The sequence below is a fragment of the Apodemus sylvaticus genome, chromosome 3 (assembly GCF_947179515.1).
Source record: "Apodemus sylvaticus chromosome 3, mApoSyl1.1, whole genome shotgun sequence".
Lineage (NCBI taxonomy): Eukaryota > Metazoa > Chordata > Mammalia > Rodentia > Muridae > Apodemus > Apodemus sylvaticus.
This window is the reverse complement of record NC_067474.1, coordinates 118,502,882-118,522,287: the sequence shown is the minus strand read 5'-3', so window position 1 is coordinate 118,522,287 and position 19,406 is coordinate 118,502,882. Positions and strand designations below refer to the sequence as shown.

Genomic DNA, 19,406 nt, shown 5'->3' with positions numbered 1-19,406 from the left:
TGAGCCCTTGCTCACAACATACAATGGAATAGGGCAAAACAGGAAGATAGCAAGAAGTTGTCACCAAAGTAAGACTGATACTTAGCAGAGTAACCTTGCAGCTCCATGTCTGTCATCTGGAGCTCTCCTGGTCCCCAACAAGCTTGGGGTAACCTTGCCTTCTACTACCAGTGGCACATATGGCCTCTCTCTCTTTGTCCACCCAGTGCCCACAGCTTTCCTCAGTAAACATCTTATGAAGCTGTTATATCATATAGCTCAAGGATCTGACCAGCCCACCCAGGAGCTCAGTGAAGGGAATCCAATTTTGCTACCTATTTCCTGATCTCAGTAATTCTTTGGTATCTTGGTTGCAAGCTTCTGCCATTATCCTACCCCTGCAACTCTTTAAAGCTTTCTTGTCTTAAAGACAGTTCCACGTGAATGGCACCAAGTTCTGCTGCCCACTGGAGATGCATTCTTGCCTCCGTTCAGAGGTGCAATGACTTTTGAGTATGTATCACTGACAGACCTTGGGAAAACCTTTTCCTAAGAGGCCCTGCTTGGGTAGCGTTCCTAGCAATCTCTGTATGTTCAGGTTCTGTTTTTAAGTGAAATCATTTTAAATTTATTTGTGTTGCTACATTCTGAAACTTTTGATGGACTGAGGTCACCCTTAAGGCATTATCTCTGTGCAAAGTGGGATTTTTTCAAAATTTATAATGGTGCTAATCTTTAAAATTATAAGTGTTTGGTTTGTATGTACCTTGTCCGTTTTTAACGATTTTAACAATGCCCATGTCCCATTCCTCAACAAATTGCAAGTTCATAGATCTCTGCTATACTTTTTAATTTATATTGTGTTAATTTAATTCATATATGATATCTGCCCAATCATTTCCCCCTCCAACTCTACCCAGTTACCCCCAACATATCCCCCTCCCACCTTCATGTCCTCTTTTTTTTTTTTTTTAAAGCACTAATTTCAATTACTTCTGCCCAGTTGTGGAACCAGCCACTGGAGTTTATGAAACTTACCAGCAGCTACACTCCCTCTAAAGAATAATTTTCTTTCCCCCAACAACTATAAAGTACTAATAGTTCCTTGGTTAGGGATAGAGACTTGGAGCTCTTTTCCATACTGGAATTTTGACTGGCTTGATTTTGTGCAGGTAACCACAGATGTTGTGAATTCACAGATGTTCTGAATTCGCTAGTGCATTGGCCACGATGGGTCCAGAGACAGCATGACATAGCTCCTCTATGTCCTACAGCTCTTACATTCTTTCCACTTCCCCTTCTGTGATGTTCACTGAGCCTTGGTGGGGGAGTTGATATGGATAACTTGTTTGGGGCCAATCACTCAGTCCTTTATTCTCCAGACTGCGGCCAGTTATGCATCTCTGCACTGGTTGCTACACACTGCAAAGAGAAACATCAACTGATCAAGGTTGAGAGCAGAATGGGTCTGTGGATAGAAACCTAAATATTCAGAGGGCATTTTGACATGACAGTACTCTCTCTCTCTGCTTTGAATTTTCTTTATAGCCCTTAATAAATGCAGTGAGCAGTAACTATGCCACAGCCTAAGTGCCATGAGGTTTTGAAACTTGTTCCATCAAACAATTTAGTCCATTAATTTTGAATACAGCTGTATCTTAGTCAGGGTTTCTATTCCTGCACAAAACATCATAATCAAGAAGCAAGTTGGGGAGGAAAGGGTTTATTCAGCTTATACTTTCACATTGCTTACTGTTGATCACTAAAGGAAATCAGGACTGGAGCTCAGGCAGGTCAGGAAGCAGGGGCTGATGCAGAGGCCATGGAGGGATGTTTCGTACTGGCTTGTTTCCCCTGGCTTACTCAGCTTGCTTTCATATGAAACCCAAGACTACCAGCCCAGGGATGGCACCACCCACAATTGTCCTTCCCCGTTTGATCACTAATTAAGAAAATGCTTTACAGCTGGATCTCGTGGAGGCATTTCCTCAAGAGAGGCTCCTTTTCTCTGTGATAACTCCCGCTTATGTGAGGTTGATACACAAATCCAACCAGTACAAGCTGCTCTAGTTAACCTTCATTGTTGACTTGACACAGCCTAGAGTCACTGAGAAGTCATCACTCACTTGTATGTCTGTAAAGCATTCTCTTGGTTGCTGCTTGATATACGAGAGCCCAGCCCACCGGTGCAGATTGGTTCTGGGCTATATGTCAAAGTTATCAAAGTGTGTGTGTGAGCTGTCCAGCAAGCAGCATTCCTCCATGACCTCTGCTTTAAGTTCTAGCTTTGTCTTTCCTCAGTGATGGGCTATAACCCGTAAACTGAAATAAACCTTTCCTTCCCCTAAGTTTCTTTTAGTTATAGTTATCTCAGCTGTAGGATTCAAACTAGTCTAATAGCTTACTTGGGTTTTTAATACAATGGGCATAATACAGTCAAATTAATTGTCAGACTGTAACGTGAATTTCCTCTAGCCCAAAATTAGGATTAGCCTAAATCCTAACAGAATCTTTACTTGATTAAGGCTACAATGTCCACACTTGTATCAACAGTCAATAATCATAGTTTAACTTTCAATGTTCCCATCAGAATCAACAGTTAAACTTTTTTGGGCATTCTTTACTAACCAAAGGCTCCATACTTCCCCTCATTCCTCCTGTAAGCCAGTTCTCCTCGCCTAAAACTGTGTAGTCAGGTTTATCTTTGCAAAGACACCAGTTCACTGGGCCAATTCTCTGTTTTCATGCTTTTCTCCTCACTAGAGGAGAACACCTGCCGAAGGCAGCTGTTGGGAGGAAGGACTTACTTGGGTCACAGTTTGAAAGGATGCAATCCATCATGGGAGTGATGGTGGCAGTTAGGAACACGGGGACAGCACCGTGCTGACCTCCTCAAATGTCAGCAGAACAGGAAGCATAGTGAGTACTGAACATAGGGCCAGGCTGTGTAAACCTCAAGGCTTGTCTGCCAGGAGTCTGCGCTCTCCAGCTACGTCCCATTTCCAAGACAGTACCAGACATTCAAACACTTATGAGTCTATGAAGACCATTTCACACGCAAACCTAATATTTCTTCTGTTTTGTTGTTCCTCTGTTCTGTTATTCCTGTCACCTTTGAGATTATTTGAATCATCTTAGTTACTTTTTTTTATTGTTATGAAAAGATACCACCACCGAGGCAACTTATAAAATAAATTAATTGGGGGCTTGCTTATAGTATCAGAGGGTTTTTCTATAAGCATCATAGCAGGGAACATGGCAGCAGGGAGGCAGGCGTGGCATGGGAGCAGCAGGTGAGAATTCACATCTGATCTAAAAGCAGGAGGAGTGAGGAGAGGGAGAGAGAGATAGACAGGGACAGAGACAGACACACAGAAATATTCAGCAATGGCATAGGGTTTTTTAAACCTCAGACCCTGCCCCCCATTAACACAGCTTCTCAAATAAGGCCATATCTCCTAATCCATTCCAAAAGTGTTCCACCAATTAGGGGCCAAGAATTCAAATATATGAGCCCATGGGGGCCATTATTTGAAACCACCATATAGACTAAATTTTCATTTTAATCTTCTATTTAAATTACATGTTATACATGTTTGGGGTTTTAGTATTTTCTATGCATATTAAAACACACATTACAATTTCATGCTTTGTTAGAGTGGTGGTTCTCCACCTGTGGGTCATGATCCCTTAGGGGTGTCACATATCAGCTACCACACCCGTCAGATATTTATGTGACAATGTATAATAGTAGCAAAATTACAGTTATGAAGTAGCAATGGAATTTTTTATGGTTGGGGAGGTTACCACAGCATAACGAACTGTGTTAAAGGGTCACAGTGTTAGGAAGGTTGAGAATCAGTGTTTTACAGTAAAATCATACTACTGATGTAGAAAGCTTTGAATAGGGCTGGGCAGTGGTGGCCCATGCTTTTATTCCCAGCTTGGGACGCAGAGGCAGGCAGACCTTGGTGAGTTCGAGACCAACCTAGTTCTGTAGAACTAGTTCCCAGACAGCCAGGGTTACACATAGAAGCCCTGTCTTGGAAAAAAAAAATGAAGAAAAAGAAAGCTTTGAATGGTATAGTGTATCCTTTGTACTGTAATATATAGTCATAATTTTCTGCCTTTGACATTCCTGCATATTTCAAAGAAACAATCCTATATATAAAAAATAACTGAATATTAACCAGATTTTATTTTTTCTGTCATTACTAGTATTTTCCTTTTGCTTGATGAATTTCTTTCAGAGTACTTTGTAGTAGAGGTTCGTAGGCACAAAAACCTTAGTTTTCTTTTTAAGACAGTTCTGAAGGAAATTTTGATTTGATACATGACTCTGGCTTACTGGTAGGTATGTGAGTGATGTTTTCACTTTTCCTATGTGAGCACACCAGCATCCTTTGACTCACAGCTTCAGTGTTCTCTGCTGAGCACAGGTTTGAGTTGTTGGTCCTATCTTTTATTTCTCACACTGTTTTCAAGGAATTTCCTTGATGTGTGGGTCTCAGCAGTTTGAAACTCTTTGCCTACTTATAGTCCTTCTCATATTGATTCTTCATAGACTTGACTAAACTTTGAGAATTCACTATTTATGTGTTTTACCAAAATAAACATACCAGCTTCATCTCATCAAATATTATTCTAGTCCATTCTCCCTGGCCTCTCCTTCTGTCTGTTACTCAGGTATGTATATAGTTATTGTTCCACAGGTTTCAGATTCATAGACGTGTGTGTGTGTGTGTGTGTGTGTGTGTGTGTGTATATACACATAAATAATTTCAGTATTCTATCTGTAAGTTCCTAAACTTTTGCTTTTATATCTGTGTGTTTTAAATTCAGCCAGAGATATTGTTAAATTCAAGTATTACCCCCCCCCTCCCCGAGACAGGGTTTCTCTGTGTAGCCCTGGCTGTCCTGGAACTCACTCTGTAGACCAGGCTGGCCTCAAACTCAGAAATCTGCCTACCTCTGCCTCCCAAGTGCTGGGATTAAAGGCGTGTGCCACCACGCCCAAGTATTACTTTTTTATTCTTATAATTTTCACTATTTTAAGATTGGGGGAAGTGTTAATGAAAGGGGGAGAGGGAAAGTGATACAGGGTAATGGTAGAATTGATGGATCAAAATCCATGTTATACACATATGAAGATGTCAAAATGAAACCCATTATTTTACACACAAGAATTTTTTTTTTTAAATCTCTGAATACCCGGATCACCTTAGCGCTATACTCACTTAGCCTTTTTTGACTGAAACTTCATTTTCCTGGTTCTTTATACATCAACTTGGATTTGCTGAATGTCATGACTCTTGTGTTTAGGACATTCAATTCCCTATCTTCAAAAAGCATCGTCTTATCAGTCCACTTGATGCACTGAAAAGGCAAATTTTCTCTTAAAGAACAGCTCATATTTTAGCTTAGTTATTTCCATCTTAGCTGGCTGTCTACAGTCTTCCCTAAATGGTGCAGATCTGAGACAACCAGAGACTCGGTCAGAAAACCTCCTGCTGGCTCTCTGCCTCCTAACCTTCCTCCATCACCTTCCAGCAGCTTTGGTTCCCCTGAACTTTGTCCTGGCTTTTCCTGGCCAGAGCTTTAGTATCAGGTGTTGCTCCATGCAAGGCCAGCTGCAGCCTGCTGGCCAGTTAAAGCTCTTAAAAAGCGCCAACTTCACTCTCTTCAAATCAGACTGAACTCCAGTGTTTTATCTTTGTCACTACTTTCTTTCACTCTGCTGAATGAGAGAGGAGAGAGAGAGAGAGACAGAGGTGTGTGTGTGTGTGTGTGTGTCTCGCATTCGCTGTTTTTTATCTGAGGCAGGGCAGTTCTGATAAGAGACTGCTTACTCATGGTGAATCAGAATTACCAAAGGCATTTTCAGTTAGTTGTGTTTGCTCAGTTTCTTTTCTCTTTCACAATTAAGAGCCCGTATGCTCCGCCTCTGCCTCTCTGCCTCTTCTCTCTCCTCTTCTCTCTCATGCGTGTACAGGTTCCATCAATATTTCTAGTTCATTACTCAGTGCTGCCTCATAATTCATAAACAATGATGGATGTTGCTTTTCTTCTTCTTCTATTTCTTTTTTATTTGTTTGTTGAGGTTAGGGATTGAATGTATGGACTTGCACGTGCTAGGCAGAGCCCTACCAGTGGTCTAGACATCCCCGCCACCCTCTTTTACTTTTTGTTTTGAGGCTGAAAACATGAAGAAAATGCTGCCCCAAGGTTGCTTCAAAATTGTGATCCTCCAGCCTCAGTCTCTCAAGGATCTGCAATCCTGTGCCATCACCCCAACTGGGTGTCAATCTTACCAGTTCTTAGACTACTGGATTGATTATCTTAGCTATGCTATTGGTTGTTAGTTTTACAGCCATAAACTTTAAAATTGTGCTAAAATAGTTATTTCATGTAGATTTATTGTGGTTCTATTCATAATAGCGGTTTCATCCAAATATAGACTTATTGACCATTCCAAATGCTCTCAACTACTTATTTTGAACTGTGTAACTACAGTCACCTCACTATGGTCTATTGTATTGTTGCTATTAAGGATACTATTTATAGTATATTGGACCTGGCGTGGTAGTACCTGTCTGTCATCCCAGCACTGGAGAAATGGAGGCAAGAGAATTGCGACATCAGGGCCAGCCTGGGCCATATAAGAAGACCCTTTCTCAAACACGCAAGCAAGCAAATACTGAAACAGCAACAAGAAAATCACATCATTTTCCCTCCATTTTAGCTCATTGAGGAATGAATTATAAAAATATTATCTAAGCCGGGCATGGTGGCACATGCCTGTAATCCCAGCACTTGGGAGGCAGAGGCAGGTGGATTTCTGAGTTCGAGGCCAGCCTGGTCTACAGAATAAGTTCCAGGACAGCCAGGGCTACACAGAGAAACCCTGTTTCAGAAAAAAAAAAAAAAAAAAAAAAAAACCTAAAACAAACAAACCAAAACTCTCTCTTAGTTTAAAGACCTTACATTCATATAACTTCATTTGAGGTATTAATTTGTATAGTGTTAATTGGGATCTTATTTAGCACTCTGTGTTTCATAAAAAATCCTAACATTGTGAGATTAGAATGTAAGTTTTTACATCATCTTTTCAGGCTTTGATGTCACAGCTATGTCAAATCATGCAAACAACTGAAAAGGGTTTTTTTGTTTATTTGTTTAAGTTAATTGACATAGGCTCTTTTTTTGGTGGTTGGTTGATTTGTTTGTTTGTTTCCTACATGAAAGTTTAAAAGAACTCATTCATCAATCTATTTGGGGGGGGGGGCTCTGCCAGAAACTTACAAATACAGAGGCAGATGCTAGCAACCAACTATTGGACTGCGCATGGGGTCCCCAATGGAGGAGCTAGAGGGTGGTCCAGAAGAGCTGAAGGGGTTTACAGCCCCATAGGAAGAACAATGATTTCGGCCACCCAGACGCCCCAAGACTCCCAGGGACTGAACCATCAACCAAGGGGCACACATGGTTCCAGCCAAAAATGTGGCAGAGGAATGCCTTGTTGGGCATCAGTGGGAGGAATTGTCCTTGGTCAGGTAAAGGCTCAACAGAGGCCCCAACAAAGGGAAACCGAGGGGGGATGTAGAAGTGTGTCGGGTGGAGGGGCATATACGTGGAGGCAGGAGGAGAGAGGAGGGGTTGGGGGTCTTGGGGAAGGGGGAAATTGGGAAAGGTTTTACCATGGCAATGTAAATGAAGATGATATTCAATTTTAAAAAAAGAGAAAAAAAGAAATGGACTTAACTGGTACATAATAACTACGTTCAGTTATGCATGTACATCTTGATGCACACATGCAATGTGTAATTATCAAATCAGAGTAATTAGTATATCCATCACCTCAAACATTTACTTCTGTATGTTGAGAAACATTCCAAATACTCTCAACTAGTTATTTTGAAATGTGTAACTACAGTTACCTCACTGTGGTCTAGAACAGTAGAGCTTAATCTTTGCTTTTGTGCTGGGCAGGGAACCCAGGCCTGGCTCTTGTTAGGCAAGCCTGTATAGAGTTGCACCATAATTCTAATTAAAAGAAAAGACAGGTGCTCTCTATGTAGCCAAAACTAGGCTCTAGGTGCTAACACTCAACCCCAAAGCCCTGGGATTGCGTGCATGCTGCTGTGCTGTGATTGGTGATTTGTTTTGAACTTAGGTATTGTGCTCTTTCCAGCTTTTTCTCTTCCTTTCGGATTTCGTTGGCTCTTTAGGGACTTTGGTGGTAGCACAAAATTTTGGGGTTTTATACATAGACATGGAGGATGTGTCTGGGAGCTAAATAAGGCAAATCTGTAGGTTGCTTTAGACGGTATGGCACAGTTTAACATTAGTAATTCTTCCAATTCGTGTACACAGGATGTTTTCGCTTTCAGGATGTTTCCCCTTTCAGGATGTGTAAAGCAATTCTTTGGGGAACAGCAGGGGCGGTTAGCACCCCAAATAACTATAGGGCATTTCTATGTGTGCTCTAGCCCTTTTAGCTCCTGAATAAGATACAGAGACATGGTATTTTAAGCTGCAAGCCTAAGCTGGCACGGTTCTGAGCTACTCTAACCTAACTATGCTGCTAATACCTTGACAAATTGACCTTTCTCTACACCTTCATCTTCTCCTGGTCCTTTTTTCCTCCTATGATCCCCAGCCTGGGATCAGAAGTCCTTTCCTCTTCTGCTCGGCTAATTGGCTGATCAGCTCTTTTATGAATCCATCAGAGGTGTTAGAAAACATTTTTTCATAATATTGAGACAGGAGAATGCTTGACCCTGCCATCCTCAGGACTGTAACCAGATGTCTGGGTTAGAAATTACCATTTGAATACACAGTGCACAAAACCTTTCTGCAACAGTGGATGTCTTTATCTTTTTGTAATCTCCTTGATAAAATATGCTATTTTTTCTTTTTACAGCAAATACAATGGCTTTCGAAATTTTTCAGCTTTATTGTATATAGATTTTGTATCATCCACTTCACTGGATTTATTCACCAGGTCTAATGAGTTTTTGTTATTATTTTTGCAATTTTCTATAAGATCTTGTTTTCTGTACATAGAAACAACTTGACTAACTCTCTTCCAGTTTGGATACTCTTAATTTCTTTCCATTACCTGATAGCTTTGGCCTGGGACTTCTAGTCCTGTGCTACTAAAATTGGTCAAAGTGGAGATTCTTCTTTTCCTCATGACCTTAGAGCAGAAGTGTTCAGCCACTCCCTACTGAATAGAGTGTACCCACTCTATACAGAATCAGCTGGAGGATTGGGGGATGGAGAGATGGTTCAGTGGTTGAGAGTGGTTAAGACTGCTCTTCCAGAGGTCCTGAGTTCAACTCCCAGCAACCACATGTTGGCTCACAACCATCTGTAATGGGGTCTGATGTCCTTTTCTGGTGTGTCTAAAGACAACTACAGCATACTCATCATATATATAAAATAAATAAATAAAATCTTTTAAAAAAAGAATCAGCTTTGGTTTTGTCATATTACATGTATTCCATTGTTGTGTGCATTTTTACTTTTGTTTTTCTTGTAGCCTCTATACTGGCTAGTTTTATGTCAATTTGATACAAATTAGAGTTAGTTACTTGAAAGAAAGAAAACTTAATTTAAAAACTGCCTCCTATGGGCTGGTGAGATGGCTCAAAGGTCATGAGTTCAATTCCCAGAAATCATATGGTAGTTCATGACCATTGATAATGGGGTTTGATGCCCTCTTCTGACATGTGGATATACATGCATATAGAGTACTCATATGTTATATAAATACATAAATTTTAAAAAAAAGAAAGAAAAAGAGAACTAAAAAGCTGCCTCCATAAGACCCAGTTGTATGAGCCAGGCAGTGGTGGTGCACGCCTTTAATCCCAGCACTTGGGAGGCAGAGGCAGGCAGATTTCTGAGTTCGAGGCCAGCCTGGTCTACAGAGTGAGTTCCAGGACAGCCAGGGCTACACAGAGAAACCCTGTCTCTAAAACAAACAAACAAACAAACAAACAAGATCTAGCTGTATAACATTTTCTGACTTAGTGATTGATAGAGAGGGCGGCAGCCACTGTGGGTGGGGCCATTTCCAAGCTGCTCGCCCTGGGATCTATAAGAATGCAGAATGAGCATGCCATGAGGAGCAAGCCAGTAGGTAGTACTCTCTGTAAGACTCTGTGAAGCCTTAACTTAATGGAGACCCTGAGTGAACAATGTGGAGACCGGAATTGAGGCAAAAGCAAGAGGAATTTTATTTAATCCAGCATGCTGGGGCCGCCCTGCACATGGGGAGAGAAAGAACACTCACAGCCCACACAGCGAGCCTTTACACAGTCCTCAGGGAAGCCACCGTTAGGCACAATGTGATCGGCAGAACAGTGTTACCTTTAAACTGGTCTCAAAATAACTCTGGGCCTCCCATAGCCGCAGGGGCCTCCCTGTGGTTTTAGGGATGCAATTTAGCCTCTCCCTTCTGGGAGGGGCAAGTGTTCCAGGACCTTTCCAAAGTTGATGATCTGATGCTTTCACCTCCATAGCCTCTGCATCAGCTCCTGTCTTCAGGGTTCTACCCTGTTTTTAGTTTCTGTCCTGATTTCTTTGGATAGTGAACAGCAGCCCTATTTATAATTGCCAGATGCTGGAAAGAACCCAGGTATCCCTCAACAGAAGAGTGGATGCAAAAAATGTGGTATATCTAAACAATGGAGTACTATTCAGCCATTAGAAACAATGAATTCATGAAATTCTTAGGCAAATGGATGGAGCTAGAAAACATCATACTAAGTGAGGTAACCCAGACTCAAAAGGTGACTCATGGTATGCACTCACTAATAAGTGGATATTAACCTAGAAAACTGGAATACCCCAAACATAATCCATACATCAAATGAGGTACAAGAAGAAAGGAGGAGTGGCCCCTTGTTCTAGAAGACTCAGTGAAGAAGTATAGGGCAAAACCAGAAGGGTGAAGTGGGAAGGGGTGGGTGGGAGGACAGGGGGAGAAAAGGGGGCTTATGGGACTTTCGGGGAGTGGGGGGCTAGAATAGGGGAAATCATTTGAAATGTAAATAAAAAATATATCGAATTAAAAAAAAAAGAAATGTAAACCATATAAACCCTTTCCTCCCCAGTGTGCTTTTTTGGTCATGGTGTTTTATCAGAAATAGGATAGCTCTAACTAAAACACCTTCCCACCTTAAAATTGCTTCCTTTCTTGTCATGATCAGATCTCTTCCTTTTTCATCATGATTGTTTTAACTTTTATAATTTGTGTGTGTGTGTGCGCGCGCGCGTGCATTCCCACCAACAGTGTATAAGTGTTCCTCTTTCACCATATCATTAACATGTGCTAAAAGTAAATTTTATTGATAATTGCTATTCTGACTAGGGCATGATGGAACCTTTTTTACTCAGAAATCATAATATACAAGCAAAAGACTAGCAAGGTGAAAGAGAGAAAGAGAGAAAGAGAAAGAGATAGAGAGAGAGAGAGAGAGAGAGAGAGAGAGAGAGAGAAGAAGAAGAAGAAGAAGAAGAAGAAGAAGAAGAAGAAGAAGAAGAAGGAAGAAAGAAGAAGAAGAAGGAAAAAGAAGAAGGAAAGAAGGAAAGAAGGAGAAGAGGAAGGAAGATCCAACAAAACATTAAACAAAAAAAATTTCCAAAATTACCATTGAGTTCATTTGGAATTGGCCATCTACTGCTGGGCATGGGGCCTGTTCTAGTGTGGTTTGAATACCCAATGAGACTCTATTGGAGACAATTTTTCTTTTGTGAGCAGTGGTCACTCAGAGTGGTCAGTTTCCTGGTCAGTGATGGGAGATTATGTTCACGTCTCCCTCTCAGTACTGGGGCCCACCTAGCTTGTACTTGAGCAGGCCCTGTGCATGCCCCTGCAGCCTCTATGGGTTAAAAATGTGAATCAGGCCTGTTGTGTCAGGAAGACATGGTTTCCCTAGAGTCCTCCGTCTCCATTGGCTTTTACCTTCTTTGCACTTCCTCTATGGTAATATTTCCTGTCTCTGAAGGGAGGGATTTGATGGAGACATCACATTTAGAACTGAGTGTTAGAGTCTAAACATCTCTCACTCTGCACTCCATGGGTCTCTGTTCCCATCTACTGCAGGAGGGAGCTTCTCTGATAATGGTTAAGTAAGGTACTGATCTAGGAATCTAGCTGTCATTAGGAGACATTTTATTGCTACATTCTTTTACCAGAACAGTTGTATTTAGCTTTCCCATTGGTCCCTGGTCTATCTAGTCTAAAGTTCTTGGCCACTGAAGTATTGGCATCAAGTATGGGTTTCATCTCATAGAATAGGCCTAGAATCCATTCAGACAGTGGTTGGATACTCCCACAACTTCTGTACCATGATTGCACCAGTGTATCATGTACACAGGTTACCATTGTTATATGGAAGAGTTTATAGTGGGTTTGGTGTTTACCTTTCTACACTGGTAGCATGCAGAATTCTTTCCAGTAACACGAACACTATTCAGTGGGGGTGAAGGCTCTGGTTAGGTACCAGCTCAATGTCTCCATGTTCAATGAGATATGTATGTAGGTGTTGTCTTCAGCAATAGGGCCTTACCAGCCAGATGGAACCTTAAAGAAGTTTTAATTTTATTTAGGTAATGGCTAAGGATATTAGACACTTTTTTCAAATACTTATTATTGGCAATTTGTATTTCTTCTTTTGAAAATTATCCTGTTTATTCACCTATTTACTATTTGGTTGTTTTGTTTTCTTGATGTTTATTACAGCTATTTATGAATTTTACATATCAGTTCTCTGTCTGATGCATAGTTAGCAAATATTTCTTCCCATTCTGAAGACCACAATATGCAGTGCAGGAGCATTTAATTTCACATGATCTCTTATGTTCATCTTTGAAATACCTTCTCTATACTAGATTCCTTTCCAGAATATCCTTGCCTATCCCTTTAACTTGAAGAGAGTTTTGCTGTTGTTTTATGGTACGCATATGCAGACATGTGCTGTGCATGTATGTGATATATGCACGTGCTTGGAGGGGTTCTAAGTATCCATGCCCAAGTGGGCAGAGGCCAGAGGAGGAGGAACGATGCCCTGCTCTGTCATTCCACCTTCCTGTCCCCTACTCAGTCAGGACTGCTCTGCTCCTGTCTCCCACTCTTTTAAACCAGAGATGGATCATTTCCTAGGTTTAAACTTCAGTTACACTTAGAAAAATATTTTTTTATGATTATGAAGTTCAACTTTTATTGACAAGGAAAATAACAATTACTACACAAACCTAGGCAGATCTTTTCAGATTTGTTTCCTTACTCATAAAGTGTTAATGACAACACCAACCTCAGGGGTGGATTATATAAAATGCCATATTTGAAAGTACTTATCTCCAAAGTGTTTTCTCAGTGGTGAAGCACCTGCCTAGTATCCATGAGGCCCTAGATTCAATTCCCAGCACTAAAAAACAGTATTTTAAAAACCACATAGGTGGTACTTATCATAATTGGATATTAGAAATGTGAATAATTATGCCTAGGATATATAGCTGGTGTACATAATCCTCTAGACTTGATTCTTACCATAGTATAAACTTGTGGATGTGGTGGTACATCCCTGGAATCCCAGCACTCAAGAGCTGGAGTCAGAAGAATTAAAAGTAGCTAAAGGTCAGCCTGGAATCCATGAGACCCTGTTTTGGTGCACAGGGTGGGGAGGCAGGGTGGGGGGGGGGGGGGTTGGGGGGGAGAATGTAGATAGAAACGCTTTCTAAGAGGTCACCATTTTTCCTGCTGTTTAGACAGAATATGCAAAGCCCTTGCCTTTTCCACCACCTCGGTCTAAACACCGGTGTAAAAAATCAGCGGAGTCTTCAATCCTGTCTCCCAAACTTACCAATGAATCCAATGCTAGTAAGAAGGAAAAAGTCTCTCCTTCATTTACAGGTACACAAATTATATGTTTATGTCAAAAGTAGCAGTATCTTTTCTACATTATAAACATCGAGAAAATGTTTATAATGAAACATAGAGACCTCCTCAGAACCCTTGTTTCTCTGTCCTAAATGGCCCAGCAGAACCTCAGTGGCTCAGCACAACTTCAAAAGCCTTTCAAGTTGACAAAGCTTGCCATATAAGGGGGCAAGTAGCCCAAATAGCCCAACAGAATCAAAACAGCTCAGAAAAACAAAGCCAGTCACCAAAATAACAGAGAGCTCAGGCTGAGCCCAGTGGAACTGCAAACTAAAGTGAAGGCAACATGAAGGATACACAGATCAAGGAGAAGCTTCTAAAGGCTACATTTTCTCAGAGAAGTGAAAACATCTGATGTTGGTTGAAATGGGAATAAATGGGAAAAGAAATCCCTGGAAAAATTATTCAAGCAGCTACATGGAATCCTTTGGTTTTTCTTCCCCATCTGTGGTTAATTTGCTCCCCCAAAAATGTAGAAAATGAGTGGCTGCCACCAGAAATGCAGAAAAAGATCTATCCAGTGAAGCTACATTAGAAAGAAGAGCAAATAAAGTGACCCCTTCCCTCCCTTCCCAAGTCCATCTTTGGAGTCTTGATATGAGGTGTAGTTATAAGTGAGTATGTTGTCACAATTCACCATACTACATACTTAAGATGTAAACACGATATTGTATACACATTATACCTCAATAAAGCAAAGTTACAAAGTCAGCTCTAAGGAAACAGGATCTACCACGCACAGGAGGGCAGCTGCACGTAAGGACTAAGAGTGGGCACGACAGCATGCAAGCCCGAGCATGACAGCATGCATGACAACATGCAAGCCCGAGCCAGATCAGCTCCCAGCATGGAGATGGGGGTGGGACTTGGGGGCGGTGAACATGAAATCTTACCTCTAGTCAAGTAGCTATTGGCAACTGATAGTGTCTGAGAGAAGGAGAACCAGTTTTCTCTAAGAGGTAGGCCTGGTAAGCCACTGAGGTCCAGTGAATATACCACATATCCAAGAATAGCTGGGAATCACAACCTGGCCTTGATTGGTCCCCACCCCCCAAAAAAAGGGGTGTGAGGAGTGGATCTGAGAAGTGCTATAGGAGCAGGGAGTGTGATCAAAATATGTTGTATGAGTTTTTCAAAAATCTAATACAAAAATAGTGTTTTAAAAAAAAAATCAAAGTTAAGAGACCAGAGAGATGGTTTCATGGATAAGAGCACTGACTACTGGTTCCAAAGGATGCAGGTTCAATTCCCAGCATCCACTGGGATTCAATTCCATGGCAGCTTACCACTGTCTGTCAGTCCCAGGAGATCCCATGCCTTCTTCTGGCCTCCATAGGCACCAAGCACAAACATAGTGCACAGATATACATGAAGGCAAAATACCCACACACATAAAAATAAATATTTATTTAAATTAAAAAGAAAAAAAAAACTAACACTGCAGAAGTCTGAGACACTGAAAACGTAATTGTCAAAATAACTGAGAAAAGTACATTTTAATTTAAAATTTAAAGTATTAGTTTTTGTTGTTTGGGTTGTGTGTATGTGTGTCTGTGTATACATTTGGAAGCTTGAGATTAAAGTCCTTTAAAAGGACAATATTTAATTGGGGCTGGCTTGTAGTTTCAGAGGTTCAGTCTTGTATCATCATGGCAAAAAGCATGGCAGTGTCCAGGCTGACTTTGGTGCTGCTGGAGCCAAGAGTTCCACATCTTGATCCAAAGGTAGTCAAGACTCTCCTACAGACAACTAGGATCTTTCCCTTACTGGCCGGAGCTTGGGCATAAGACCGTAAAGCCCACCCCCACCCACAGTGACACACTTCTAGCAAGGCCACACACATTCCACCTCCTAATAGTGTCACTCACTCCCTATGGGCCAAGCATTCAAACACCTGAGTCTATGAGAGCCAAAGCCATTCCAATCACCACAAGGGTTAAGGAATCTTCCTCCACTGTTAAGGAAAGCTACCGAGGCTAGCAGTTTAATGGAACAGTCCTTGCATGAAGGCCTCAAAAGGCCATTGCACAAAGATGGATTGCATTGGAGACCCTAAGATGTGGCAGATGCCAGAGCCATGGGACACCTGCCAAGGAGAGCTGCAGGCTGTGTGTGAAACTAGCCCAAAAGAAAGAAGTGTGTTGTAGTCAACAAAGTTTAGAGTTGGAGATCTAAAAAGCACTTTGATACTAGACATGGAGGCGTAGAATTTGGAGTTTGCCCTACTAGGTTTGGGTCATTAGTGCAGTATTTTCTCCCTCTGCTCCAGTTCTTCTCTTTTGGAATGGTAATGTATATTTGGTGCCATTGTATGTTAGAAGTGTTCGAGATTTTTGTTTTTTACTTTTTTTTAATTTTACAGGGGATTACAGTTAAGAAAATGCCTAAGACACTTTGGACTTTTAAGCAGTCTTGAGACTGAAAGCCTCCGGGGACTTTTGAACTTGAACTAAATGCATTTTGCATTATGGTGTGCCTACAAGCCTATGGGAGGCAGGGAGTGGAATGTGACGGTTTGAACGAGATTGGCCCCCACAGAGTCACGTGTGTGTGTGTGTGTGTGTGTGTGCTTAGTCCCCAGTTGGTGAAGCGTTTGGAAAAGAGTAGGAGGTGTGGCCTTGTGAGCTGGTCGCTGGGGTTAGGCTTTGTGGTTTCAAAAGCTCACACCATTCCCAGCACCTCTGCCTGTGAATAAGCCTACAACTTTTGTCCATGAAAACTCTTGACTACTTTTATGTTTGCACTGTCTTAGCTGAATACTGAAGTCTTGATCTATCTTTTCTTCTACCTTGTTCACTCAAGAAGTATGGATGGCAAAATGGCTCAGTGGTTAAAAGCACTTTCTGCTCTTGCAGATGATTTGATTTTGATTCCCAGTACCACATCAGACAGCTGATAACTACCTGTAACTCTGACTCCATGAGATCTGGCATCTCTGCCCTCCATGGGCACCTACACTCACATGACAGAGACACATAAAAAAGGGGGGTCAACCAACTACTACAAATTTGCCACTATGCCAGAGGTTTTCTATGTTATTTTAAACTATAAGATATTTCATAGAGACATTTTCTAGGTCGCATTGTACTTATGCATCTTTTATGAAAATCTATAATTGCAGACCAAAATGAAAGAAGAGCCAAGAAGTCTAGTAAAGCCAGGTAATCTATTCTTAAAATGATAATATTGCATACTATTCAATGACCACTCTGGTAGAATAAGTTTGCCTTGTATAATACAGAATAATGATTTTTTTCTGCTTATTATTAACATTTACTCTCATAATGCCATCAAAGGAGGAGCCCCAGACTGGTCAGCTACTGGGCATCCCATCCAGAGTGCAGTCAAATGAAGAGAGAGAGAGTATTACTGTGTTTTGTAGTAGGTACAAATTTAGTTATACTTCCACTGGGAGGCAGAAAAGTGGTTTATTTTTCCTTAGCATCTACATCCTTCTCATCAGCACCTCTGCTTAATGGGGCTAAAAGTTGGCAGTGTGGATGTTTTGCAACTTTGGAGCAATGGTGAATGGGTTATTTAGCCTTAAGTTACCCTTCTGTTTTTCTCTATGAAAGTATCTGTGGAGTATATATGTGTAAGGGCCTTGATGAACTTTGGGAAAAGGAAATCAAGGTACTGGACAAGAATCAGAACCAGATTCCGGTGCCACTGTCAGGACTAGTGATCACAGGGTGCTTCCCTAGGTGCCCTGTGGCTGCTGATTGTCTGTGCCTTGAGAGCTCGTGGTCTATTCTCTGTGAAGTAGGTCAGGGTCCACTGAGGACCCACTGACAGGATGGGCTTTCTGAGGTTGTCGTCTCCTCCATCCTTACCCTCTGTGAGTGAGGCTATCTGCCTTACCCTTGCCCAGTCTGTGCTACAGATTAGCTCAAAAGCCTACAGGGTTAAGCCCACTTACCACTTAAATCAGGGAGACCTGAGATGAAAAGCTTATTTTCATTTTGCCTGTGCACAGTGCTGCATCCTCTTTACTAAATTGTGATAACACCCCAGGAAAAGTTGTGCCCAGCACCTCTCTGCCCAGAGGCCTCTCCTCAGCCTCTACATCATGGTCTCCACTTGAAAATGACAGGTACCCAGGTAACTGTCTGGTTTCCCTGCTGTTTCTCCCACAAAGCAGGCAGGAAAGAATAGCTTTATCAGACTGATTGATACCTACTGGATGGATCAGTGGGGATCTTGGCAGTAACTTTTAGAAAGAGAGGTAGGGAGAGAACTGATTAGCTGAAATCACTTCCTAAACTATGTTAATTTTCAGGAGAAAATACCCTCCAGAGGTGAATAAGTTTATTACAAAAGGAAGTGAGTTAACCAGAAATGACCAAGCAAGAAAGTCTCATCCAGCCAAACAGAACATCGTGCTTCCCTTAGACTGTGAGGATCTACTGAAAGATCCAAAAATAAAGACAATTGACCTTGCTCCAAAAGGGACAATACATACTTCCATGGTAAGATCTACTGCTATTTGGGGAAAATGAATATTACAAGCTCTGGGAAGACTAAAAAGAGAACGTGACTTGAAATCTTTCTTGCTAGAAATCATCCAAATATAGCCCATTCTGCTTTGTTGATTCTATACCTCTATCTCAGGCCACAACTAACAACTTTGATGCTGGAGAGAACAGACACTTTATAAGACCTCTACAGCTTCTGCGATCCTAAATAGACTAGTTTTCTCCCCTATACTTTTTCATGGCAGTGTCTTCTGAATTGAAGACTCTTATAGATGATGTGATTGGCCAAATTCCTGGGAGCCAGGTGACAATAGTATCTATCTCTGCCTAACAACACATAGACTTAAAGCAGTGGTTCTCAACCTGTGGGCCATGACCCCTTACCACAGAGATTATATATCAGATATCCTGGATGTCAGATATTTGCAATTCATAAAAGTAGCAAAATGACAGTTATGAAGTAGCAACAAAATAATTGTATGGTTGGGGTTGTTACAAAATAAGGAACTGTACTAAAGGATTGCAGCATTAGTAAGACTGAGAACCACTAACTTATAGTCCAAAATTCTCTATAGTGTTGGATAAACCCAAACTAAAGTTAAGGCCATCATTGTGGCTAAGTTGGTAATATTTTTACCAACAAAGGATAGCAAACCTGGTTCCTTGGTCATCTTTTGGGGAGTCCTAGCCATTGGAATACTTTTCATGCTAAGAACACTTGTGTACCATTAGTCTGATATCTGATTTCATTTTAGGAAAGACAATTTCTGGCTTGCTGTCCAAGCTGTCATTTAGCCTGCTCATTATTCCTGCTCTGCTTCTGTCTTATTCTACCTAGAGACCTCCCAGCTGTAGCTAGCACACGACACTGACTTGCTCGATCTCTAGGGGGCCTCAAGCTGAAGACTTCATTCAGAGGAATATGTCTCTATGCCCAAGGCAGAGCAAATGTCAGGGTTTAATATGGAAGGGAAAAGGTCTGCCTGAGCTGAGAGGTCTCC

The 19,406-nt window shown here is 41.4% G+C and overlaps 1 protein-coding gene across 1 annotated transcript in view; it reads left to right on the top strand.

The window, feature by feature from the left end:
- The window catches only part of C3H1orf141 (chromosome 3 C1orf141 homolog), a 48,701-nt gene that overhangs the window by 25,567 nt on the left and 3,728 nt on the right, over positions 1-19,406 (top strand). Inside the window, exons 5-7 of the mRNA XM_052175816.1 lie at positions 13,759-13,903; positions 17,052-17,091; positions 18,210-18,399. Coding sequence (XP_052031776.1) covers positions 13,759-13,903; positions 17,052-17,091; positions 18,210-18,399 — 375 coding nt within the window. The remainder of the gene's footprint in view (positions 1-13,758; positions 13,904-17,051; positions 17,092-18,209; positions 18,400-19,406) is intronic.